The sequence below is a fragment of the Heterocephalus glaber genome, unplaced genomic scaffold, assembly GCF_053883595.1.
Source record: "Heterocephalus glaber isolate CG9 unplaced genomic scaffold, H.glaber_assembly_v1.0 deba00000943, whole genome shotgun sequence".
Taxonomy (NCBI): domain Eukaryota; kingdom Metazoa; phylum Chordata; class Mammalia; order Rodentia; family Bathyergidae; genus Heterocephalus; species Heterocephalus glaber.
This window is the reverse complement of record NW_028258175.1, coordinates 11,931,815-11,959,102: the sequence shown is the minus strand read 5'-3', so window position 1 is coordinate 11,959,102 and position 27,288 is coordinate 11,931,815. Positions and strand designations below refer to the sequence as shown.

The following is a 27,288-nucleotide window of genomic DNA, read 5'->3' as shown; positions in this document are numbered from 1 at the left end:
TACAGGCGCTGGCTTACAGTGAAGACTACGTTTCCCAGCGTGTACATCGTATGCCGGAAGCACAGGTCCCGCACCGTGGGCGCGCAATGCACTCTGGGGATTGTAGTTTCTGGAGGCACAACAGTTTCAACTGCCCGGGAAGCAACCACAGGAAGTACGGATCCTGAGGGGTGGAGTCGAAGCGGCGGCTGCTGCTGTGGTTGCCAGGATCCCGCGTTGCCGCCTGAGAGACCCATGATATGGCGGGGAGGAGGAGGAGAAGGAGGCGGCGGACAGAGGTTCACTCTGTCAGAACCATTTGAGCTGTTTGCTTTCTGACAAGGCCCGTGGCGAGGGAGAAAAGCTGACTGCGCCGCGAGTGATCAGATGTGTGCATGAGCAGTGGACTCGACCGCAGAAGCATCTGGGTTGAGAGGCGAGCTGGTGAGCAGAATTGGCGCGCTGTGGCGCCGAGGGTGGGCTCTGTGCTGGGTTCCAGGGCCTCGAGCCCCTTGAAGGCACCAGGCTTGGGGAAGAGGGTCCCGAGGGCGGGTAACACCGGACGTGGTGGTGGTGCTCGGATGCTGGCACCGCCCGGGTGGGTCCTCGTAAGAGAAGGGGAGGTGGGCATGGGGCGCTGGGGTGAGCAGAGGGGGCGTGGGGAATCCACTGGGCCATAGCGGAGAACCCCTCCTGTGATGAGACCGTTCCCCCCATTTTCCTCTCTGTCCCACAGCGAGGGACAGGAGGCGTCCCCAGGGTGTGCACTGGCCATTTCTAAACGTCGGTTACCACAACCAAAGGCCCTAGGAGCTCTGTTTACTCCGCCTTTGCAGCTCTGGGGCATAAGCCTGGGGATAATAACGCAAATTCTCTTGATCGCCTCTAATGCTGCTAGGTGGGTCCTGGCCTTTTGTTTCTCCCATTTGGTTAGAATTGCAGTCTCCTACCCCCAGTGCAGGCAAATGGTAGCCGTCTAGAGGTTGATTTTATGGGGAGAGGTCTGGAAACAGTGAGGCAAGGAAGCTGCTGCTCCCCTTTCCCAAAATGTTTTCAAGTTATCTTTGAATCTTACCAGGAACCAAGCTGTGTCACTGTCTTCCAAGAGTTCATAGGCTAGTGATAAAAATCATCACCACCACTGGCCACTTCACAAGAAAAGCAGCTCCCATTTATTGATGCTTTCTGCTTATTCCGCAAAATGCTACTTGCCATAAATGCATTAGTCATTCAATTCTCCCAGAATCCCTTTGAGATAGATAACCCTGATGGTCTCTGTTTTACACATAGGGAAACAGGTGCAGTGATGCTAAGTGGCTTGCTGTGAATGTGCCTGAATAAGAGATTTTCCCCTGTTCTGCCCCTACAAGAAGTTTATGTCTATGGGGGAACTGTTTTGTGTTACTTTTACCATTGCCTTCAGTGACATTTCTGGCAGAATGCTGGGAAGGAGCAGATAGGACCACAAGTCTAGGGTTTGCAAAGAGGCTGTTGTAGTCAGGGTTTTGGCAAGGGAATACATTAAATACAGGACACATAATTTATAGGATTATTTTATGATATTTACCCAAAAAGTCAAATACAAAGGAGTGCAAGAGATTAGCCACACACTAGAGGCCCAAAGAATCTAGCCAAGGCCCTGGATCCCACCAGGGTTGTCCCACACAAGTCCAACTAAAGGCTTAGAGTCCAAGGCAGTGTCCTCCACGAGTCCAGTCAGTAGCCTAGAGCCCACGGCAATGTTTCATGCTTGTCCATATTGAGGATCTGCACCCCGAAGTCCCAAAGACTGGTGGTGGAAGCCAGAAACCCTACGCCAGTGGGATGAAAGATTTGTGTCACCAGGCTGAGGGATGTACTTTGGAGCCGGGAAGTGATGCTCACAGCGAAGATCAGAGCTCCCCTGATGAGAACAGCAGCCATTCCCAGTGATAGCGAGGCCCCAAGCTTCTCCTCCAACAAGAAAAACCAAATTTGCATCAGGAAAACCATCTGCAGCAAGCTTCTCCTAGAAAATCAACAGCCCACAATTTTCCCCTCCAGTTCTCTTTTTATGGCTATTGATAACAATCCTCAGGTGGGTCTGCCACACCCAGACTATGTTGATTCAGTTCAGCTTGGCATTACAAGTTGACCATTAGTTATTCCACCATAGAAGCTCATTTGGACAAGGGTCAGTACTTTCGTGTAAATGGAGCCAAGGCATGTCTGAACTTGCTGGAGCTGACATTAGTATTGGAAGGGGACCAGTAATGCTTGATGGTAGAGTATGGGTCTGTAGATTTGTGGTTAGCATGGCCTTGTAAGTGAAGGCTCTCAAAATAAAACCTTGCTGACAATGATAATTGTGGCGTGAGAAACATATTGCCCTCTTGTTTAATCATGGGATGTAGACTGCTCACTTTTTAAATGGCTACCTTTGCAGTTTAGAGGTACCAGTTTCTTTGGGAATAGGATCATCCATGAACTACTGTACCATTCTGTAAATTCCATTCTTCCTTGCTAGTTTATTTGCTGCATAGTCTACTCTTTTCTTTTTCTTCCTGGTTTTTATTATTGCTTGAGCTAATTGCTGTAGTGCATTTATTCAATACTTTTATGCAGTGCCTACTGTATGCGAACACTGTTCTGTGTCATGGAGATTCAGTGAACAAGACCAAGAAGGTACCTGTTCTTATGGAGCTTACGTTTTGGAGGAAGAAGACAGACATAAACCAAGGAAATAAACAAGATAATTTCAGATAGTGGTAAGTGCTCTGAAAAGTAGGAAACAGCCCAGTAATGTGATAGTGACTGAGGCAGGGTTAACCAGGATAGGATAGTCAGGGACAGGAGACATCCAGGCTAGGACTGGAGGATAAAAAGGGTCTAGTCATGCTCTATTCTGTATCTTTTATAATCTCCATATTAGCACTTGTATTTGAATAGTTAATGCATTGTCATATAAGTTATTCTGTAATAATATATTGCTGTATATCTGCAATATGTAGGACATACATGGCACTGTTTAAGGGATGTGAATAACTTATTGAAGCAATGAGGAAGGGAAATATTTCTATGATGTATGTTGTTTCTATGTTGTTGTTGAAACTGTTGATACAAAGGTAGTTCATTTAAAAAATTTTCAGACCTTTAATATTGAATTTCATGGTTTGCTTGCATATCCATAGAAAATATATTACATTATTTGTCCAAGGAATGTAATCATGTTCTCCGTATTACTGAATGTGTAAATTGTGTTAAAAATACTTTGAGATATTTTTAGCAGAAATGAAGTTATTTGGATTTTTTTCAAATCTTAGTTATTGGATTTTTGTTGTTAAGATATAATAATATGGGTTTAAACCTAGACCATAAAGTGGGCATGAGGTAAATTATTTTGTTGGTTTTTTTACTTTTGCTTTTCTCTGTTTGTCCACTTGTTTTTGCAGTGCTAGGGATTGAGCCCAGGGCCCATGCGTAGTAGGCAAGCACGCTATCATTGAGCTTTAAGAAAAAATTAATATAAGCTTCCAAAATAATGGCTTTCACACTCTGCAGAACCATTTCTTTGAAATTAAACTCTCATTTTGCATAAATTGAATAATTTAGAAATAATTACAATTGATGGAAAAGTAGGAAGAAGTTTTGTTACTGATAAAGCTATCAGTGGGTCAAAAGTAGCAATATATTTTTTTTTTTCATATTGTGGTCATAATTTTGAATATGCTTTTTCCTCATTTTTAGTTGTACTATAATTTGCCCCTGACATTTCAGTGTACTAAATTTTTAAGTATTCTGAGGCTCAGGACAGTATCATATTCGACCATACTTCATGTTTGCATATCCCACGGCATGAATTCAGTGTTAAGTAGTTAATTGTTCTAATGTGAACACTTAAACATTATTGTATTGAGTTTTCTGTTTCCACAGTTTACCAGTTCCCTTGCTGGTTATGATTCTAATAGTGTCTCTTGTTATTTTCCCTTGCCTATATAAAAGAAACAGTTCCACGTATAATGCTATGCAAACAGGCAGTCAGTAAATTTGCTAAGGAATGATTATGGTGGCTAATCCTTTTGGTTACCTGGGCCATCACAGATTCCCAGAAACTGAAATTACTGGGGTATTATATTAAGTAACTTGGTGATGTTTCCAATTTTCAGTAGTAAAATAAAGAATTAATCCCAAGGTCAAACAATTTTCTGTTTTCCACTGCTGACTGCATTGGCTAGTTCCCTGGAATCAAAATATATTCATTTTTTGTTTTTTTGAGACAGGGTCTCAATATGCAGTTAAGGCTGGGTTTGAATTCACTATGTAGCCTGGGCTGACCTCAAACTTGTAGCAATCCTCCTGCCTCATGTACCACCATGCCCAGGAAAATATATCCTTAAAATATACAAGTAGTAGCTTTTGGACTTCATGATAGAAAAATAATCTTAAAAATTAAGTTATTTAAATAGCCCCCATTAAGCTACAAAAGCATTTCTGCTATTTGTTTGTTTATTTTATTTAGTTCTGGGGATTGAGCCTAGGGCCTTTACACTGAGCTATATCCCCTGCGCTTTCAAAAAATTTTCTTTAAAAATTTTTTTGGGAAACCAGATCTAAGTTGCTCAGTTGCTTGGGCAGGGCTCAAATTTGCTATCCTACCTCAGCTGCACAGAGTGCTGGGATTACAGGCATGCACCACACACCTGATTGGATTTCTGCTTTCATATGATACAGTTTTTCTTGTGCTGTGTAGATAAGCCTTACTGAAGAAAATAGAATATTTTCTTTTATAATCTGAAGTTAGCAAAATGGTACAGCACTTTTGTTTTCTTTAAGGTTTCGCTGAATTCTTAGTACTCTCTAAAGTAGTCATATTTAAAGATTGATTTACATGCAAAAATATTCATAAAAATTATATGAAAGCAAGTCTTAAGTGGATGGGATCTTGTGGTGCCTTTATAACCTAGAATTAGCATCTGAACAATGAGATATTTCAGGGAAGACCAGTTCAAGGACTTGTGAATTCTAGGAATATTTCATGCTCTACAAAATTTGACAAATAATGAAAATCTATTTTTCTCAGGACATTAAAAGTAACATTTTTCTTTCTTGTAGTGTGATTGTGGGAAGATGGAAGAGTATGAAGAATTCTGTGAAAAAACTCTTGCCCGAATCCAAGAAGCGTCACTATCCACAGAGAGCTTTCTGCCTGCTCAGTCCGAAAGTATCTCACTGATTCGTTTCCATGGAGTGGCTGTGCTTTCTCCACTGGTAAACTTTCTTTAAGTAATTTTTTTTTTCTCTAGTGAAGAACAAAAGCAGCTCACAGGAAAACAAAGGGAAGGCTTATGAAAATTTAAAAGATGCCTAGTGTTTATTCATAGTTAGAGAAATACAAATGAGTTATAATTTTTTACCTTCTAGATTTGCAAAGATCGGATAGATTCTAGTGGGGAAGATGCCCCTTAAATGTACTTTTGCTAAGAAAATTCATTTATAGGGGAAATGAGAGGAATAAAGATGTGCCATGTACAGTATTCTAATAACTAATCAATGTAAACATTATATGCCATAACATGAGCTAAAACAGATAATATCAACAAGTATGTAAAAGGTGATAGGGGAATCGGGAGGAGGGGAGGGAAGGGGAAAGGGATTAGCAAAAGGAAAAAAAAGCTGTAATATGGCTATAACATGTCCATGTAACCACTCCCGAAGATGATTATAAACTGTGAATTGCAAACATGTACTAATAGAATAAAAGAAATTAAAATTTTAAAAAATCCATTTTTTTTTTTGGCAAGCAGTATAAGCATTTATCAGAATTTAAAAGTGTACATAACTTTGATTCAACAATTTCATTTTTGGGGAATATCCTACAATTACAGTTGTGCTCAAACAAAACTTGTACCAGCATTGTTAAAATGGAGAGATTGACAACCTAAATGTCCATTAATAGTGGACTGGTTTAACTGACTGCAGTCTGTTTTATAGAACCGTACAGTGCAGGCATAAGAGGGTCCCCTTGAACTACTGCATGCAGCATGTGGTTATGCTCAGTACAGAGTGATAGTTAAAAGCCTAAGCTCTGGAGACTTCTGGGCTGGATTCAAATCATTGTTTTGCCACTTACCTGCTGGGTAAATTTTTGCTCCATTTCCTTGTTAAATGAGAATTAAAAGAGTACCCACTGTTTTGAAGGTTAAATCAATTAATACATGTAAAATACTTAGAATACTATCTGGATCATGAGTGGTAACTATTTGCATTTTAAAAAGACTTACATTTTTTGTTGGGTAAGGGAATATAAGATGAGAGAAGACACATTTTTCATCATCTGTACTTTGATACTCATTGAATATTTTTTAAATGTAAGTGATTTTTTAAATCAGAAAATTAACATGAGAAAAACAGCAAGTTAAAAAATTTGTTTTGATATAACAAGTGTTAAAAAATCAATTATTTTCTATCAACTTTTTTTTTTGGTACCAGGGATTGAACTTGGGACCTTGTGCTTGCGAGCCAGGCAGCAGCACCACTGAGCTAAATCACCGGCCTCTGTCAACTTTTTGTAATAAAATTTTTAAGCATAAAAAGGTTCAAAAAATAATACAGTGACCATTCATATCTCCACCATTTAAATTCAATAATTTTTAAACATTTTTGTTATCTTTGCTTTATTGTGTTTGTGATTTTATCTGTGTATGTACACATACATACACTAAAAATAATTGCCTAATGATTTGAAAGTTGAAGACTCATACTTTCTCCCTAAAGATCTTGCTATATATTTTCTAAAAATAAGGACCATATATTTTCCTATAAAAATCCCAATACCATTATCACAACTTAACATACCTAATAGTTTTTAATATTCTATTCATATTAAAATTTTTTACTTACACTCAAAATATCTTTTCTCTAATGTGTATCAGTCAGAGTTTACAAATAACATTAGTTTATTATGTGTCTTTAATCTCTCTTTGTATGGAACTGTCCTTCTACCTCTTTAAAATCTTTTTTTTTTTTTTTATGACATTGAGTTTTTAGAGACCAGGCCACTTGCCTTTTAGAGTGCCTTACATTTTGAATTTGTCAATTTTTTCCTCATAGTGATGTTTAATTTGTTTCTCTAGTCTCTATAGCTCCTACAAACTGGAAGTTAAGTGTAAAAATTTGCTTAGAGTCAGGTTAAATATTTTTGGCAAGAACTCTGGAGATGATGCCATCTGTATCATATTAAGTTAAATCAGAAGTTATATAAATTGAGCTGCCCCTCCATTAGTGATGTTTAGTTTGAATACTTGCTTACCATGACTACCAGTTGGTCTTTAAAAGTCAGACCTTCCCACCCTTTTTGGTTAGCAAGCAGACTATGATGATTCCTGAGTAGCATGCAGATAGGAGAAAATTTTATTTATTTATTTATCTATTTTTTATTAGCACATTTGTGACACATGATGGATACATTCATTGGGAGAGGAAAAAAATTTGAAAGCAATGCTTTTATCAGCTATTTGATGACTATTGCCTTATGTATAGAGTCTATGACTCCTTTAGTTTACTTATTTATAAGCAAAATCTTATTCCTATAGATTTACTCATGCTTCTGTGTTGTATCTGATAGATGAATACTGCAATGTTAGAATAATTATTATGCCATGTTTTCCATTTGTAAAAAGCTAAAGTCTTGACTACATTTCCCAGGACTTAACAATTAAATCTACCATAAAAAGACAATGTTTGGAAACCTTTAATTTTTTAAAACATATTATGTTTTTATTGGAGGTGATAATGAGATGGACAAAAAATGATTTTGTAGCCAAATAAAACATTATCGGTTTCTTTTATAATTAAACCTTTGAACATTTTGTTAAGGCAGCAGAAGTAAAATGTGCCCCAGTTAGAATATTAACTAACTGACCCAGGGAAGTGAGATATTGCCAAACGAAAACCTCAGCATTAGCCAGAGGACTAGTTTTATCTGTTACTTTAGACCATTTGATGAAAGAACAAGTTTTTGTTTGTTTGTCTGTTTGGGTATTTTGTCATTGTTGTTTTGAGACAGGGTCTCTCTGTGCAGTTCAGGCTGGCCTTGAACACAATATGTAGCCCAGGCTGGCCTCAAACTTTACTGCCTCCACTTGCTGAGTACTGGGATTACAAGTGTGCACCATTTGTTTTTCTTTTAGTTAACTTTTCTTTTTCAATTGAGAATAATTTACACTCAGTGAAATGCACAGATCATAAGTGTTAAAGTTCCTTGAGTTTTGATAAGTGGTATTCACCTCTCTAACTCACCACCTACACAGAATGCTTTTATCACTGCAGAAAGGTCTTTCACGCCCCATCCCAGTCAGTAACCTAACTAATGTTAAAATTTCTTCTTTTGGTATAGATTAATTTTGGCTGTTGCCCATGGTTTTTTTTTTTGGTTACGGGGATCGAACGCGGCACCTTGTGCTTGTGAGGCAGGCAGGGGAACCACTGAGCTAAATCCCCGGCCCTGCCCATGGTTTTAACAGTTTTGATTTAAAACTTCTTGATTTTATATTTTTATCATTGAAAAATAATTGTGTATTTTTGTGTATCGCAGCTTAATATTGAGAAGAGAAAGGAAATACAACAAGAAAAACAGAAAGCACTCAACGTAGAAGCGAGGAAGCAGGTTAATAGGAAGAAAGCTTTATTGACTCGTGTCCAGGAGATTCTTGAAAATGTTCAGGTTGGTAATTCAAACTCTTTTCAGGCTATAATTAGGAAATCATAAAGTAAGTGATGATAACATTTTAGAAATGTTTGCAAATAACTAACTACTAATATGCTTTACCGTTGCTTGAGATGTTTTATAATTTTGGGATATTTCATTTCACTTCAGAGAGAATCCAATTGCTCGTCAGTGACGTCCAGTACTTGAGTCAGAGGATACTTAGACAGTGGAACTATACATTGAATATAATTGCTTATTGTCTCTGTCTTATGACTCTAAAAACATTGAATTCTCAGTGACTAAATGATAGAATTGGCTATTGTAGTTATCCCCTGAACTAATCAGACTATTGACTAAAGGACCTTCTCATTCTCTGCTTAAGTAAATAACTGTCCCCAATTTTTTTGATGAAAATTCTGCTCTTAGATACAAAAAATGCAGTTTAGATTAAGTAAATAGAATTACCTAGATATAGTCTACATTCAAACTGAAATCATTAAATAACATACCCACACTGTTTACAATTACTGTATTTTTATTTAAATGAATTTAAATTTGTATAAACAATTTGTTTTAAGGTCTGGGTCATTTCATACTAAAAAGAAAAATGAATTAGATGAACAAATAATTTCTGCCATATGTAGCACTATTTTGCTAGTTACTTTTTGTTTTTGAAAATCTTAGGAATTTGTAGTTTTTCTTTGTGATTCATACTAGATGACATGTGCCTATAGTATTTCTCGCTCACTGCTACCTTCATTTCTCTGTAGATAGTATGGAATGTGGGTAGATTATAATTTTAAGATTATAATTACTGTCCATATTAAATTGAAAACTGTAATGCATAGCACTAATTCAATAAGAAGAGGTGGGTTTTTGACTTACTGGATAGTTCTAATTATTGTAACAAAAATGACATTGTTTTTGGTTCATAGAGGGAGATGTCAAATATACTACAAATAAAAGTATTGTTGAATTCCAAAACTTTCTATTTAAAAGAGCATATACAGTATTGAAATGTAATGAATTAATTATTCAGGTAAAGAAATTTTATATAATACAAATAAATTTCCAATTCTCTTTCACATGTAAAATTTATGATTTTTATGATGGTTTTGTTTTGTTGTTGTTGTTGTTGTTGTTTTTGGTACTGGGGATCGAACTCGGGTCCTTGGCTTGCGATGATGGCAGCGGAACCACTGAGCTAAATCCCTGGCCCTAGATTTGGTTTTTTTATGTAGCTTGTATAACCAAAGGCTTATTTGAATGGTATACAAAAAGTAGATAGCTGCTGAATATTACAAATGTGAAATGTGAACAATTTTATATAAAGAAATCATTTGTTTTGCCTGAACCTATGAACATATTCATGGATTTGGAGAATACACATCTGGTTTGGTTTATTTTGGTCTTGAAGTAGCGACTGAGTTCACCTCATTGTACTGTTTATTGTATAGTACCTGGAGACCACTGTTGGCCTTGGGGTTTGTAAGGTGAAACGAGAGTACCATATGGCATAGGAAAGAAAAAGAAGCACATACAAAACAAGCTCAAAATCTTAAATATTGAGAACTTTGGGGTTTATGTTCATAGCGTAATTTATAGTGATTTCTGCCAGTTTAATATGTGCTTGTATAGTCTTTAACAATTAGTCTAGTTCATTTTTATTCTTTTGCAAAGTGAAATATTTAGATACAAAATGTAATTTTATTTTTTCTGTTAGAGGTCTTAAGTATACATTTTCTTTCTCTGTTTAATATAGCAAATATCTATTTTGGTTTTTCCAAAAAGCATTAACAGGCTGTTGTTTTAACTCACTACTAGTTAATCTATTTGAATTTTGTTTCATGAATTGGGTTTTAAATTGAAATATTTCTAATTTCTAAGTAATTTAAGCTACATGGATGACCTATTTATTACAAATTTGCTTCATTTTATGGAGTTTTAGTGAAACTTTGGGGTAAGTATGAGGGACAGGAGTCTTATTACTGAATCGTTTTTTGCTTATTCAGTGTCCTACACAAGGTTTTCTTTCTTAGAGCAGGAATCATTTATGTAAGACATTTAATTACTTGGCATTTATTGCATGTATTTTTCTTTTTTTGGTACCAGGGATCGAACTCAGGTCCTTGTGCTTGTGCAGCAGGCGGCGAAACCACTGAGCTAAATCCCTGGCCCAATTGCATGTATTTTTATCCTCAGATAATAAGTATCATAGAAGGAATAGTGTTGATGTTAATATCTGGCCAAAAGAGAGCTAAGGAAAATGCTTACATCTTGAGATTAAATTGTACATGGATATATATACACGTGTATATACATATATGTATATATGTTTACATTTTATAAAATAGAATAATTTTCTCTCTTTTAATAAATAGGCTAGGTTGGTTTTTTTTTGTAATTTGATCCCCAGGTGATATGGGATACCATAGAAACCCTTTGCTTTTGCTTGTGCTTTCAAATGTTAGGGTTCAGAATCTTCAGTGTCTGTTTTGTTTTAGAAAACAATGAAGTCAAAAGCTATTTGTGCGATGAAGAAATATTAATTTTTAATGTCCTTTTTTAGGTTAGAAAAGCACGTAAGGCCAGTGATTTTGATCAGTGGGAGGCCGAAACAGCTTACTCTAATGCAGAAGTCAGAAACTTGAACGTCCCTGCTGTATTTCCCAATAGCTTGCCAAGCCCTTCTGAACACCCTACTTTAGCAAGGCTTGAAAAGACAGCTGGGGTTTCGCCCACTGATAACGAGGACCAACAGAGACCTAATGGGATAGAACTAGCTAGAGACACAGAAGGGTCTAACTCTCCAAAGCAATGTGATAAATCAAGCAGTAGTCAGGCTGAAACTGAAACATCTCCAAAGATCTCAGCAACACCGAAAGGAACCCCCACTTCTGATAGTCTGGTCTCCAGGGCTGAAGAACAGGATCCACCAGTTTTGGCAGAAGTCACCCTGGACCCCTATGTAATGAGTCTTCAGAACTTGATGAAAAAGTCAAAGGAATATACAGAACGAGAACAATCTGGGCGCAGTCTGAGAAGCAGTACAAGGAGGAACATCAACGAAAGCCCCTCAGACAAGGAAAATGATGCTGTTACAGTGAGCGAGTGTGTGAAGGAGAAAGCCCCGCTGACAGGCAAACGCTGTGGCTCGGCGATTCCTGATAAATTAAGCCTTAATAAATCAAATGTTCTTCTCCAAGGTGCTTGCTCTCAGCCAGGCAGCACGAATACATCTGTTTTAGCTAGCTTTTCTAAAGTAGATATTCCTGTCCAAACGGGGCATCCCACTGTTCCACATTCTGAGGCTGATTTTAAAGTTATTCCCACTTTTATTACTGAAAATAATGTGATCAAAAGTCTTACAGGTTCATATGCCAAATTACCTAGTCCTGAGCCAAGTGTGAGCCCTAAAATGCATCGAAGGCATTCCAGGCCATCTTCAGCATGTCATATACTTATAAATAACCCAATAAATGCCTGTGAGTTAAGCCCTAAAGGAAAAGAACAAATGGTGAACATTATCATTCCAGATACTGATGAAAAAACAAGTGTATCAGAAACTGTACCAAAGTTACCACTTGATTTAGCAGGAGTTTGTTCAAGCAAGACTTATGTCAGCAAAAATGCTAGCGAAGCCATAGAAGATGTGGCTGTAGGTAAATCAAGTCAGGTGTGTCAGTCTTTGGGAAATCAGTTAGAAAATAAAGTTACACATGGCCTTTTTGCTGTGGAAGGCCAGTTAACATCTGATGCCAGAGGAACACACAAAATGAATAATACTTGTTCTACTGGGCCCAAATTGCAGGGTCCATATGTCATTCCTAGTCAGTGTATAGCAAGTCAAAACTTGGAAACTGTGAGTGGATTCAGGTCAGGCAGTGTATTGGAGAAAAACTCCTGCAATTCTCAGATGGAACTGAATAAGTCTTACAATGTAAAAAATCCATCTCCTTTACTGATGCAAAACCAGAACCCTGGACAGCAGATGGACACACCTATGGTGTCCTGTGGAAACGAACAGCTTTTGGACAACAGCTTGGAAAAAGTTAAGCGGAGACTGGATTTAGATATGGATGGTGTGCAGAAGGAAAACTGTCCTTATGTCATAACCACCAGGATAGCTGAACAAGAGAGACAATATTTGCCAGAAAAAAGATACCCTAAGGGATCATCACTCTACATTTACAAGAATAAAATATTAGAAACTAGCACAAAAGGTAAGGACACTTTGAAGTGTTTGATAGCTCCCAAGAAGGTGGACTTTTGTTTTAATACTTTTATTTATTGGTTTGTTTTGAGACAGAGTTTCACTAGGTAGTTTAGGGTAGCCTTGAAGTCACTATGTAGCCCAGGCTGGCCTTGAACTCGTGGCAGTCCTCCTGCCTCAGCCTCCTAAGTGCTGAGATTACAGGTATGTGCCACCATCCCTGGCTTGTTTTAATACTTTTAAATGACATTTTGCAAAATAAAAAACAATTGTCTTTATCTCCTGTTCATGAGGGCACTTTCATTTATCTTACCGAAAAATATATAATTAGCTATGATTTATTGCCATGTGTTAGGCTTTTGGAAATGATTTTTCTTATATAAATAATGAAGCTTTCATAGTACACTTGGAATTATAGAAAACATTAATGACTAGAAGAAACAATTCTGTGAAACATCATGGTTTTAGCTCAGTGTGTGGTCATGATGTCTTCTTTTGGGTATGGTTTCTAATGTGTTTGCCACTGCGCACTTTCATGTGAAATCAGATCTTCATGTGTAGTTGGCCCTTCAGTAAACACGTTAATACTAAATTACTAGAGTACACATCACAAATAAGGCTTAGAGTGGTGTTTAAAGAGTGCTTCTTTGTTGATCAACATTATTTCATATTTCTGTTGCATCCAGATTTATATTAAGAGGCTGTTAATGGATGTATTTCTTCTTCATTGTTCTTTCCTTTGTCGTCCTGGTTTGGAATTCTTCATTGCTGATAAAGAGGACATACATCGAGTAAATTAAGTTGTTAAGACTTCTGAGAAAAAACAAGGTTAGGGCAGAATGTTTAAAACTACCTTTGTAAGAGCTCTAATGAAACCAGCTGGTGTCTGGGAAGCCAACGTGGATTCTCCAAATGAACAGCTCAGCATGACTAAAAGCTGCCTCTGACTAGCAGAACACAAACCAGCTTTGCGGCAGTTCTGGCAGTGCTGTGATAAGCATGCAGGATGAGGTCAGTTATGGAGGCCACCTGGTAGCTGTTCAAATGGGCAGGGGAGACAGTGCAACATGCTTGGCCCTGCCCATAGCCTGCTGGGCCACTTGGTGCGTATCTCCATTTGCAGAGTTCTTAAAATAGAGCCTAATGGATTCCTGTCAGTTGAGTGGTTACTAGTAGGGGCTCTTTCCTTTTTTGAAGGTTATAATTCTGCTACTTTGCCAGCTCCTCTTGCCTTAGAAAAACCATACAGAAAAGATGCAAATGGAAATGTTGTAGCTCAACAAAATGTACTTAGGAACAAATTATGGGAAGATTATAGCAATAAGACAGTAGCCCATAATACACTTGTCTTCAGTAAAAATCACTGACCATATATTTGGAGAGGATGATTCTTTGATCTGTGAATAAATACTTGCTGTGTCTACATCTGTTTGGTATTTCAGCATTTCAGTGTTCCCATATTTTCTGTTTAGTTAGCTTGCATAGTCATACTGATTTCATTTTAAGTTAATAACCAAAATATATGGAATGTTAATACACAGTCTGGTTTGGAACCTCCTCAAGCTAAGAGAGCTTTATACCATCAAAGTATCATTTCCTTTAGAATCAAAACAAAGCAGGGCCGGGGATTTAGCTCACTGGTTCCGCCGCCTGCCTCACAAGCGCAAGGTCCCGAGTTTGATCCCCGGTCCCCCCCAAAACAAAATTGCAAGGTACAAAACCTGAGATCCTGGAGAAGGGCAGGGGCCAAAAGAATGAATAGTGGTGAGGTGCAGGACCATATTTTGGAGTTTATTAGATTCTGGAGACTCTGGCTTCAACATTTAGTCTCGGTTGATCAGGCTGTATCATGATGGGATCCGTTAAATGAGTTGGGACAGGTGATGAGATGCAAGGGTTTCTGTCTTAGCGAACATGAAAAAAGCAGACAACAGTGTGGTTCAGGCTGGCGACCTGGCTATGTCTTGCTTGAACGATGTCACACCCAGGAACACTCTGGTCAGAAGCGTAAATTAAGTTGATGGTATTAAACATCAGTCAAATAGGTAGTGCATTCTCTTAATTGAAGGGTCTTATTTCTTTTTAGAAGGTGAGGAGCTACTAAAAAGCAAGATGTTAGCTTTTGAAGAAATGCGGAAGAGACTAGAAGAACAGCACGCCCAGCAGTTATCCCTACTCATAGCTGAGCAGGAAAGGGAACAGGAAAGATTGCAGAAGGTGAGCAGTTACGGAGGATAGGGCTGGTGAGTGAAAGTTACAGATACCTAAGGATTTGGGCTACGTCTAAAATACTTAGAATTCCTGTGGATCCTAATCTAAAGGGATCATTAGTTTTGATACATAGCTAGCATTTTTATTGTCAAAATGGGGTCTAATATTTAGATCTGTATCTAAAAGTAATTTTTGAAAAGGATACTTTAATCCTTAATTCAAAACATAAACATATATATATATATATATATATATATATATTTCTTTTTTGGGTTTTTTTGAGACAGGGTCTCTCTCTGTAATTCAGGCTGGTCTTAAACTCACTGTGTAGCTCAGGCTGGCCTCAAACTCACAGCGATTCTCCTGCCTCAGCCTCCCAAATGCTGGTATACCACAGGTGTGTGCTACCACACCTGGATCAAAACTTATATTTTTAAAAAGTGTGTTATAGATGCTGAAATACACAATCTGTAAGCACAATATCATAAGAAGGATACTTGTTTTAAAATTATTATGGTTATTGTATCATTTAAAAAATTTTTTTTTGAGACAGGGTCTTGCTATATAGTTCAGGCTGACCTGGAACTCACAGAGATCCTCCTGCCTTAGCCTCCCAAGTGCTGGTATTACAGGCATGCGGCACCACACCTGCCCTGTATCATTTTTTAAAATCAATGAAATAAGTTGTCATATTTTTGAGAGAGGAAAACTTGAAATAAACAATAACTTGCTGTCAATTATATATACTTTTTTTTGTTGTTTTTTTGCTACTGGGGATCGAACTCGGATCCTTGCGCTTGAGCAGCAGGTGGTGAAACCACTGAGCTAAATCCCTGGCCATATATACTTTTGACTAAGTCTAAAATTACACCATTTGGGATATAACTAAATAAAAGATCTAGCATGTTATAATAAACTGTTAATCTACAGGAAATAGAAGAACAGGAGAAAATATTAAAAGAGAAGAAGGTGATTACAACAGAAGTCTCTGAATTGAACATCAACCATACGGTAGAATTAGAATGGAGAAAAATAAGTGACTCTGGTTTGTTGGAAACAGTGCTGTCTCAAGTGGACTCATTCCGCACTTCAAATTCCCAAAATTCTGGTAAATATGGAAAAATCCTTTTTATTTGAAAAAAAAGTATTTTACAGGAAGATATTTTATTTTTAACACTTGAAAATCATAACTTCCTTCTTTAATTCCATGGCCATCCCAGTGCTATTTGCCAGCTGCTTAGTAACCAGTAACAATGAAATCGTACAGTAGATCAAAGCCCCGGGAGCAGGTGTTTCTGAGACGAGACTACCGCAGCAAGGGAAATGTCGGGCTGGCTTGGGGCTCGTCTGCTCATTCATGCAGCAGGTGCTCTTCAGTTACCTCTAATTCCCCGGTCCCTGCCGCTGTTTATCTCCACAGCATCTCGAGATGCTGTTTGTGTTGAAAAGATCCATCCGTGTATAAGCCTAACAGCTGTAAATATTTTAAGGCCGCATGCGGATCAGTTTCAGGGTCAGTAATCCTGACCGAGGATGTGTATTTCTCTAGGTTTCACAAATTCCGCCCTACAGTATAGCTGTGGTTCAGCAAATGAAGCACCCTTCTACCTTTGGGGATCAACTAGTGGCGCGACCAAACTCTCAGTACCAAGGCCCTTTGGCAGGGGCCAACCTCGATGCACTCAGGTGAGCAAATATACGTCTGTCATATGCGTCAGTGTTATACGTCATCTGTCTAAATACCAATCTCTGTTTTTTAAAGAGCTACATTATTTTAGGCCGTACAAATAAGCGTCAGTGTTTGGGACATACATCAAGCAGCTTAGCTTTTGGTACAGACGAGAGTACACAGAGCACGTACAGAGTGAGGAATTCAGTTCATTGTAATAGATTAAGAAAAAATAACTGAGGGTTGGGAATGTAGCTCAGAGCTGGGGGGCCTGCCTAGTACGTGTGAGGCCCTGGGTTCAGTCCCCAGGACTGTGAAAACAGAAAAGACTTGGGTGTAATGTTCATGTTCTTAAAACATTGTGTCTGTCTTATTTCTCTTAGGTTTTTGATCCGGAAGTACAAGTGAAATTTAACAAAATAACTGCCGTGGCAAAGGGATTTCTTATTCGTAGGCTTATGCAGACCGATAAGCTGAAGCAGCTTCGACAAACTGTAAAAGTAAGGTCACTGTAAACCCTCTGTATTTCACTTCCATCGTAGTTTCTCTCAGTTCTCCTCAGTTCTTCTCATCTTAGTTTCTGACAGCTGAGCTGCCATTAATTCAGAACTTAGATCAAAAGTTTTTTTTTAGGCTGGGGATTTAGCTCAGTGGTTTTGCCGCCTGCTGTTCAAGCGCAAGGACCCGAGTTCGATCCCTGGTACCAAAAAAGTTTTTTTTAGTCACTGTAATGTAGGTATTTTTAAGTGATTATTACTCTTTTTTTTTTTTGCCAGCCTTTAAAAAAAAAATTCTCCATGGTTTTGGTCAAGAATGACAGCCCAGTAATAAAGAAAACAGATTTGTTTGTTGAGCTCCTACAAAGACAAAACAGTTATCATTTGAAGTGCTATGAGGACTTCCTCCCAGTTTTACTTGCTCTGACAGAAAACTAGCGTGAGGGGTGGAAGGGAAAGGATCTGTTTATCAGCCAGGCAGAAGCACGGTGGCAGTGCTCGGGTCTGTGGCAGGAATCTCTTCAAAGATGCTGTGAGGAGAAGCCTGAATTCATCTTGGCCTCACACCAGGAAAAGGCTTTTGCCCCTGTGGGGAATGAGCACTGGCTGTAATTTCTCTGTGGTCCTTGTCCTTCCTTTCAGCGCTGAGGGCATTTTGAGGAGTAGGGGCCTCTCAGCTTTAGCCTCTCTCTTTCCCACCCATCTCCCTGCACTGCCGAGCTCCTGTGCCTTTCAGTTCGAAGCCCGCTCGCTCACACAGGGTACATACAGTGAAGGTTGGGATTAGGCCTCCCCAGAGGGACGCCAGCCACAGAAGTGTGGGGTGTACGGTGGACTACCAGTCCTCCTCGGTTAAGTTAATTCATCTCTGTGAATAAAGGTCAAGTTTCTTCTGCTGACAACTCGCTGTCTCAGTGTAGTTTGTGTCAAGAAAGTTCTGGTTTAAGTGAATTTTGGAGAAGGAAAAAGACTTTCATCAACCCCACTGCACAGTAGAAGAGGCCACAAGTTCTTCCCTACAGTTACAAGCAGCAAAATCACTTTCAGTGATCAACATCTGCATCCTCAAACTGTCTGCCTGCGTGTCGTCTTCATCTCTTACCGAATCTTCTGTCTGGACCCCGGCCGTGTTACACTGGCCGCTGACAGACTGAGAGCTTGCTTTCTGATCTCTCCAGTGTTAGATGGGATAGCCCATTCTGCTGTTAAACGGGATAGCCCTTCATCACAGGTATGAAATGTGGGGCTGTCCCCCGTCCTTGTCCATGTGCTTCCACATCATGCTCTTCGCCACCATAATCATCTGAGTCTTCGTCCTCAGGATCTGGATGCAAGGCCTGGCATCCACACATCTCAGTAGACATTTCCGCCAGGGCTGATTTACCACTGGGCACAAATCTAAATTCAGTAGTAGGTTCAGCATCATCATCACTGTCTTCTTTTTTTCGGTACCGGGGATCGAACTCAGGACCTTGCGCTTGCGAGGCAGGCGCCGGAACCACTGAGCTAAATCCCTGGCCCTTCTTTTTTTTTGTTTTACTTTTTATTTTACTGGTACGTTTTAGATATACGTAATGATAACATTCATCGTAGGGAATTTGCACCTGTACATGAGATATTTTGCTGCTTTTTTTTCTCATCTCCCTCCCCTCCCTTAACCCCTCTCCCCACTTTATCTACAAAAGCCTTGCAAAGAGATTCTTCTGTTTCTTCTCCAAATTCGGCATTTAGCAAAACGTATAGTTGCTTTCACAGATAGGCATTTCAGTCCTGGATACCGCATGTGAACTAATGGTGGGGTGTGCAGTGAGAATCTTATCTGGGACCGTCTAATCAAGACAGGAGGCTCCCGGGATGGAAAGGATGTAGGTACAGAGGCCACTGCCATTCTGCACGGCCCTGGGCCCTGGCGTTTGGCTGCGGCCCTAGAGCCCCTCAAGCGGCCTGAGAAAGCTCCCTGCCGTGGGGAGCACAGAATCTCAGTCTCGGGGAGCCGGGACGTAGCAATCCCAGCTAGCTGCAGACTGCTACCTCCTAATTTAAAAACAATGTGTAAATGGAATTGTTTTATATTTTTGGTCTTATTTGAATGTGAGTGCTGTTTGTCATATAATCAGTGATAGTTTTATTTATGTTCTTACTCATTTTGGACTGACTGAGAAAAAGAACAAAAGGGAACTCAGTGATCCTAAACCTTTGTAGAAACATATTTTGAAGAAGCATTTCTTTTTTCAGGATACTATGGAATTCATAAGAAGCTTTCAGTCAGAAGCGCCATTAAAGAGAGGCATTGTCTCAGCCCAAGATGCGTCCCTTCAGGAGAGAGTGTTGGCACAGGTAAATGCACCTGTCCTGGCAGCCGATTTGTCCCACTAACCATGAGAGCCCCAGCCATGGAGATGTTGTGCTTCTCTTTTCATTTACTTGCTAAAAATAGGTTTCAGTGACAACTACTTTGGCCTTTTCTTAAAATAAAAGAAGCAGACATAGCATAGGTTGTATTACTGAACTCTAAATTCATCTTTTAAACATGGACAATATTTTCTTCTCTTGTACATAGTTGCGCGCTGCCCTGTATGGTATTCATGACATATTCTTTGTAATGGATGCAGCTGAAAGAATGTCTATTCTGCAGCATGATCGAGAAGTTCGAAAAGAGAAAATGCTCAGGCAAATGGTATGTGATCTTCTAATGAAGACGGTTCTTCTGGCTTTAGGATAATTGATGCTGAATGTCATTTTTGCTGACTTCAGCATCCTTCTGATAATTCTTGATCACAGGAAATTCCCAGGATCACTAGCAACATTCATATCTATAGACAGATATAAAAGAAGTACATAATGAAAGAATTATACATTTGAATTGGATTTTGGAGTTGAAGCCTTGAATGTTTTGCTTGGGTGGCTTTCAGAAAACCATCAGCTGCTTCTTACTGAATTTGTTTAAAACTGTCCTAGGGATTTTGCTGTTTTTTTGTTTGTTTTGTTTTGTTTTGTTTTTGAGACAGGGTCTTGCTATGTAGTTTGAGGGTGGCCTCAAACTAACAGTGATCCTCCTGCCTCAGCCTCCAAAGTGCTGGGATTACAGTTGTGCTCCGCCATACCCAGTGGGATTTTGCTGTTTTTGAAATCAAAGTTAGAAAATAGGCTCCACGTTAATTTGATATCCTGTAAATCAGACTGTTGGCAGTTTGTGGTTTGAACTGACGATCTGAGTGTGGTTGGCCTAAGAAAAACAAGCAGAATTTATGTTATTTCATTGGGGAAAACATTAATTTTTAGAATCAGGCTGCTTCGATTACAAAGAAAAACTAAGTTAAAGTTAAAAAATGTCGATAAAGTGCAGTTTGTAATCGATCACCCTATATTATGACAAAGTGGTATTACTGGTCCTAGTGGAGTTATGTTACTTTTATACTTCAAAGGATAAAATGAAAAGTCCACGTGTGGCTCTTTCAGCTGCAACACAGAAGTCTCTCGATAGGAAGAAATACATGAAGTAAGTTGTTTTGGTATCATGTCACATTGTCATCATCCAATTAATTTTAGTCATCTGTTGGCCTGTTTATATATTTAAGTTCTTTTTTTAAGTACATGTGCTGCCGAAGCGAACGTGTATATATTTAAATTAGAAATAAAGAACAGTTCACTTTTCTGCAGTTGAACTGATAGAAATCCCCTTTTTTATATAGGATCATTAAAATCAGTGGTTAAAGTCTGATTTCATCTTCTGATAAATGTACCCATGACTTAATTTGTCAACATTCAACTTCTATAATTGATATTCAAATCTTAAGAAGTTAATCTTTATATTCAGTGTTTGTTTTTATACCATTTAAATACATTCTTCTTCTGATATCCGAAAGGTTTCCTGGGAAGAGAAACATGATAGGAAATGTTTTCTACTAACTTTTGAAACTCTACTTGCTTGAAAGTAGTCTTTAATATGCTTAGCACAGGCCTTTCAGTAGTACAGTAGTTTCTAAATGATTTTTTTCTGTCATGTTTATCACATTTGAAGCACTTTTTTCTCCTTCTCTAAATGGATTACTTATGTCCTTATTTTTATAATTTGGTAGAGTTGCTGAAATGAGAATGCCAAATAAGAAATTTCTGGTTAAACAAAGTCCTTCTGAAACAAGGTGAGAAAAACCACTTCGTCTCAGCGAGAGGCCCTTTTTTCCCCAAAGGAAATTTTATAAATCCCAAGCTTCCCCTTCGTTAATATTGTTCTCCTTTATATCGGTAAGGCACTGCTCGCTGAGCTACAGCGTCTCCGGCTCGGGACTAATACCGCATGTCCACTGCTGGGCAGTGCTGTGTGGGGCATGCTCTTCCTGGCAGAAATTTGAGCTATGGGGTCAGGGTTGGGGATTTAGCTCAGTGGCACTGCCGCGTACCTTGCAAGCGCAAGGTCCCAAGTTTGATCCCCGGTACCAAAAAAAAAAAAGAAACTTGAGCTAGACATGTCCACAGTCAAGGGCATCTTTGGTACTTATTTAAAACCCTTAGAAAACTAACAGTATTTCTGACATGTTTCCTTCTCTTATAAAATGAGTGATATTTTTTTCTGTCGTGTGTTTGAAAAGTTGGCTTTTGTGAGGCCTGTACGTAAATGATACAAAAGCTCAAGAGTTAATGCATATGTTGGATATCTCTTTCCTGGTAAAAACTCAAAGAGTGGGCTGTTTGTGACCAAAACATAAGCAGCATTGATGTGCTGTCACCAGTCTGCTTGGCTTTGTGGTAACGTGGGTCATATCATTGCCTAGACAACTTCCAACCTCACTGTCACCATCTTTCATCCATTGAAAGAAATGAGAAAAACAGAACTTATTCTTTTTAATTAATTGTTTTATTTAATTTGTCAACAGAGTCCTTCAGCCAAACCAAGGACAGAATGCACCTGTTCATAGGCTACTTAGTAGACAAGGGTAAGACCGCCACACACATGGGTATTTAAAAATAGTCAAAATTCAAGATTAGCTTTGAGGAAGAAATAGAATTATAGTGTTCTTAATATAGAGGATAACTTTTTCAAATGTGATAAAGATCATATGTAGCTTTCTTAAAAGTTTTGTCTTCAAAGATAACCTCTGTGTACTGTTGTGTAATGTACTTTAGTTATCCTCTTACGTTGGCATGTTTTTACTTTTCATTTCATACCATGTTATTCATTAACTGTTTTTCAATATCCATAGAATACGTTTAGTATCACCGAGGGGATTCTTCACCCAAGTATGAGCCATGGTTACCACCTCTTGCGGAAACCTAAGTGCAGTTTTCCTTAGTGTGTGCATGCATGAGACTTACAGACTTTTCAAGCTTATTTACACTTTGAGCAGTTGATGCAGCGTGGTTGCTTTCATTGAACGTTGAACATTTAGATTTTAATGCAAGTGACTTATTAATTTTTTTATATTCAATTAGAACCCCTAAGACATCAATGAAGGGGGTTGTGCAGAATAGACAGAAGCCTTCCCAGAGCAGAGTGCCTAGCAGAGCGCCTGTCTCAGGTGTGTAGAGAATGAATCCCTGAAGCCCATTCACTAGAGAGACGGGCATAGCTGCCCTAACGCAGGCTGCGTGACCGGAGCATGTTGTCTTTCCTTGCCACCATAATGCTGGCATATTCCTGGACATTCCCATTCGCCATCTTTTGTGCTACCATTTTGTGGCAGTAAGAAAAATCTCAATAAAATGGTGCTGCAATCTTGTTTCTGTAATAATTCCATGGAAAAACACTGGTTTTTTTTTTTTTTTTTTGGTACCAGGGATCAAACTTGGGACCTTGTGCTTGCAAGCCAGGCGGTGGAACCACTGAGCTAAATCCCCGGCCCCAAACACTGTATTTTTTATTCTGAAAACTCTGTAGAATTATCCAGGCTTAATTCAGAAAACCTTTTTATAAATGAGTAAAAGTTAATGATCATCTGATGCCTGAATCTATGCAGGTTTGTTCCGCATGGGGCAGTGTATTGCCCAGAAATATTTGTATCTGCACCTAATGGCATGAAGAATTTCTGCCTCTGTCCACAATATGCGAGGTGGGAGGGGATCAGTGAGAATCTTGAACTCTCATAACTTGAGGATTATTTAAGGGCTAAACTGAAAACTATTTTAAAATTATTTATGGTGGCAAGAAGACAAATTCAGTGTTGAGCTAATATTTGCTCCTAACCAAATGCTTTAATATTTTTTAGATCTCTTTAAGACACTTTAAGCTCACTTAAATTATGTGATCATTTAAAAATACTGCATTTTAACTCTACTGCTTTTTAAACATTGAAAAGACAGGTAAATTAATTACCAGGCAATGAAGATTAAGCTGTTAAATACTTATAATCTTCCCATTAGTAAACAGTCAAATTTTAAATGATTTCCTCCAGGTTAGGCGGGAGCAAGCAATGTATTTTTTTCATGTTATCATATTTGTTCATGAGTTATTGATAATAACTGAAGTAATTACTGGCCTCTTGCAGATATATAGTGAATATAATTATATAGTGAATAAATATAGAGAAAGAGAGAGCGCATGCAAGAGGAGATAATGTCAAAGGTCCTCTTTTAAAATCATTGCGAGACAGTCGGGGGACTCGTTTTAAAGGAGCTCACGTGGCTGTGGAGCCTGCGTACCCCAGAGGCTGGCAGAATCAGGTAGTCAGAGAGAGAACCATTTAGAGAACTCGGACTACACTCCAGATCTGTTGCTTGCAAAGTTCTGTGAAGCTTTAAGACACTTTCAGTTTTCCCCTGTTAGTATTTTATATATTATGATGAATCTTAGCTGCTTGGAAAACCACTGTGGAATGAGTATCGTTTTGCTTAGTTATCAGTTTGCCACAGTGACTGCTCCATCATGTTCTTTTCTCATGCATTTCATCTCCACTATTTGTCACTTGTGAACTTACAAGCAAAGTTGCAATTACTACTACTTCTGTTGAGTCATTCGAACAGTATAGAGAGTGGACAGGACAGGCAGACATTGAAGTTCAGGTTTAGAACTACTGAGGCTTATTGCTTCTCAGCCTTTTGGCTAAGATCAAGTGTAGAACTACTGAGGTTTAACTCACTGCAATGTAATTATTAATACAAATGAAATTAACGCTTGAATAAACATGTACAGTTAATATATAGCTATACAAATTCAAAAATTGTTTTTTGGTAAAGTTTTATTAATAACAAGTGCTTATTTAGACAATTAAATGAGACTAAAGAATTTTAGTGTTTTACATAAACTTACAGTTGGACATACTGACTAAAATGGTAACTATGAACACAGCAATCTATAGTTGCTCTTGAAAAAAATTATTTTTTCCTGTTTAGATTTTTAATGATAGATCTGGAATTATACTTGGATTTGATCTACATAGGGATTAAACCCTTTATTAAGTAATTTTTTTGTTAAGATATCATACTCAAGACTGAAGCAGAATTCTAGTGTTTATGCTACAAAGCATCTAAAATTAGTTTTTGCAAACTCAATTTCAGTCTCTGGTGTTATGTTTTGAAACATATTTTCTTATTTGTTGTTTGTTCTTGGCTAGAGAGTTTATAATGAAATTCAGGCGGCCAGGGATTTAGCTCAGTGGTTTCACTGCCTGCCTCGCAAGCTCAAGGTCCCGAGTTTGATCCCTGGTACCAAAAAAAAAAAAAGAAAAAAGAAATTCAGAAACCATCAATTTAGAGCAAGGTAGGAGGTAATTATGCAAAACAGGATAAGTAAAATAACAAATCTGATGGAACTGGGTTCTCAGAGTTTCTGCTTCTAGCTGTAAGTGCCTTGCTAGTCTCTAGTTTCAGTTATCCTTAAAATGGTGGTAACATTTTCTCCCTGTAAGACGAGATATTCAGGATTGTGATAATGTATATAGCCAGCCCAATGCCTGGTAAATAGTAAGCACTTATTAAATGGTATCATAGAAAAACTAACGTTGAGGAATAATATTAACTTTGCTCTTTTAGGAGTATATGCAGGAAGAATCCAAAGAAGGCGGCCAAATGTTGCGACAATTTAAGAAGACAACATTCATTAGGATAAGGGGGGGAGGATTATTATCCATATAATTTCCCTACCTAATAGACTTTTAATTTAACCCTGGACTGTTTACACAGGCAAAGTGACTGAATCAAAGGGCCGAGCAATTCTTTGCATAATTTGGTCAGTCTGGTTAGTTCCTGGCCCACTCTCCCATTTTCCTGTATCAGGTTTGGATAAAGACAAATTAGTGTTCATCTCTTTGCTTAACCTAGTCAAACATAAGTGTATTTTACATGCCTAGTTGTCCAGAGAGACTTTTTGTAAACTTAAATGACATCTGGCTTAAGTTTTACAAAATATTGGAAAGATATGACAAATTCTAAACAAGTTCTACAACATGAATTTTATTCATCTCTGCATATTGATTGGATTTGAAAAAGAAATTAGATATGGTCCTGTTCAAAGGGAAATCACTGCAGACCTGTTTCCCTGGTTTTATAAATTTAAACACCATGCTGACCTAACACAGTAACCATGAGATAAACCCTTGGATTGTGGTCCTCGTCAAATCTAGGCAAAGGTAGCTGTGGGTCACTTTTGGTCAGAAGCACACATTCCTGTCAGCGCTGTCTTACAGAAATGCCAGGTTTCATGTATGTTACTGAGTACTGTTACAGTCATTTGTGGAGGGGAACAGCTCTGGAGAAGACAGCACAATCTTCCTGTATGTAGCATCCAAGAATGCATTGTTACTCCATTTCTGTAAAGCAGGAATGACTCGTTGCAAGCAATTGTATTTTTAGTTGTATATTTTATTTCTTCACAGTCTACCTTCTCTAGCATGCTTGACTTAGGAGAGAATAAAGGGCTATCTAGAATACTAAATCCAGATTTCAAATAGGATAGTAATATTGCCTAGTTAGCAATACAGCATTACTTCAAGGCACAGACATTTAAGGTTTTTAATCAGTAACATACTTGGTAAAAGTAACACCTATCAAATGTAACCAAGAGAACGTGTCACTGTTAATTTATCATACCATTTCTAACAAGGGTTCTGTGCTCACAAGATCGGGACTGTGTATATTCAATCTTTGTAACGAATTTTAGAGATACTGGTATTTTGAAAATGCAGCTTATATATATTATTACCCTTTTGAGAATATGGAGATAAAGATTATTTTCTCCAATTTTAAGTTCCATTTAAGATTTAACATTTACATGCAGCTATAGATGGAAAATAACCTATTCTGCATATAAATTTTTATTGAGATGTATCAGTTATTGAGTGAACCATAAAATTAAGTCAAAAAAGTCTTAAGTTACCAATTTTTTATTTACAGGCCAAGTATATAAAATTATCCTTTTAACGATGAACTGTGCTTTATCATTCGGAAAACTCAGGATACAGCTTATTCCTATCATTGTGGGTCTCTCCAGTAAGAAGAATAGATGCTAACAGTTTTGTGCGTATATATGCAAATTGGATAAAACAAATAGTATGTTTTGGAAAAAGGTAAAACTAGTTTTTAGATTAAGAATGAGAAATCTGAGTGTGTTTGAGAGTAAAAGCAAGTGTTTTCCATATTTTTTAAATGTTCACAAGTTTTTCTCATAAAAGTGCCAGACTGTTTTGTTTCTGAAGTTTTATTTATATACATTACTTTTATTCTTATTTTTACTTTGTGTGGAATGTCCATTAATGTAAATTGTATTTATTTTTATACTTTAATTTTCACTAGTTTTGCTTCTAGGTAAATGGCAAAATAAACTTTTATAAAAGCCCCCCAAAAGCTGTATTCTGTACTTCATGTGTAGCCTGTATCAGTGCTGGGCACAGCATTCGAGTTGGCCTGAGCGGGGCTGCTGGGAAGGGAGCAGTGTCTGCTTGTGACAGCTGGACAGTGCACAAAGCAGGCGGAGGAGGGAGGGCAGAGCGCTGAGGCTGGAGGTGGCACCAAGCTCCTAACACTGAGCTTGTACGCCTTGCGGTCCTCCCGTAGTGAGGACAGGAAAAGTCTGCTCCGTGAGTCATCTGCAGGGCTGTGGAAA

General features: G+C 38.2%; 1 protein-coding gene across 6 annotated transcripts; it reads left to right on the top strand.

The window, feature by feature from the left end:
* Nucleotides 1-117: 117 nt before the first annotated feature.
* Nucleotides 118-27,029, top strand: Ccp110 (centriolar coiled-coil protein 110). Of its 6 annotated transcripts, none has more exons than XM_004855809.4 (16): nucleotides 118-423; nucleotides 2,584-2,726; nucleotides 5,071-5,226; nucleotides 8,552-8,680; nucleotides 11,235-12,888; nucleotides 14,968-15,095; nucleotides 16,020-16,197; nucleotides 16,639-16,775; nucleotides 17,142-17,258; nucleotides 19,491-19,592; nucleotides 19,816-19,932; nucleotides 20,681-20,754; nucleotides 21,335-21,397; nucleotides 22,130-22,189; nucleotides 22,686-22,771; nucleotides 25,221-27,029. In XM_004855809.4, exons 3-16 carry the CDS (start codon nucleotides 5,086-5,088, stop codon nucleotides 25,271-25,273), a joined length of 3,039 nt encoding a protein of 1,012 aa, XP_004855866.1. In that variant the 5' UTR covers nucleotides 118-423; nucleotides 2,584-2,726; nucleotides 5,071-5,085; the 3' UTR covers nucleotides 25,274-27,029. The 6 variants fall into 6 exon arrangements, with proteins under 6 accessions (XP_004855866.1, XP_004855865.1, XP_004855867.1 ...); XM_004855808.4 differs by having other exon boundaries at nucleotides 14,965-15,095; XM_004855810.4 differs by lacking the exon at nucleotides 22,686-22,771 and having other exon boundaries at nucleotides 14,965-15,095.
* The last annotated feature ends 259 nt before the right edge of the window (nucleotides 27,030-27,288 follow it).

Excerpts from the sequence above, each read along its gene's own strand:
- Ccp110 (XM_004855808.4), top strand. The coding sequence starts at position 5,086 with ATGGAAGAGTATGAAGAATTCTGTGAAAAAACTCTTGCCCGAATCCAA. Across the intron at positions 15,096-16,019 it reads AACAGGAAAGATTGCAGAAG|GAAATAGAAGAACAGGAGAA; the intron begins GTGAGCAGTTAC and ends GTTAATCTACAG. Across the intron at positions 19,593-19,815 it reads AGGAGAGAGTGTTGGCACAG|TTGCGCGCTGCCCTGTATGG; the intron begins GTAAATGCACCT and ends TCTTGTACATAG.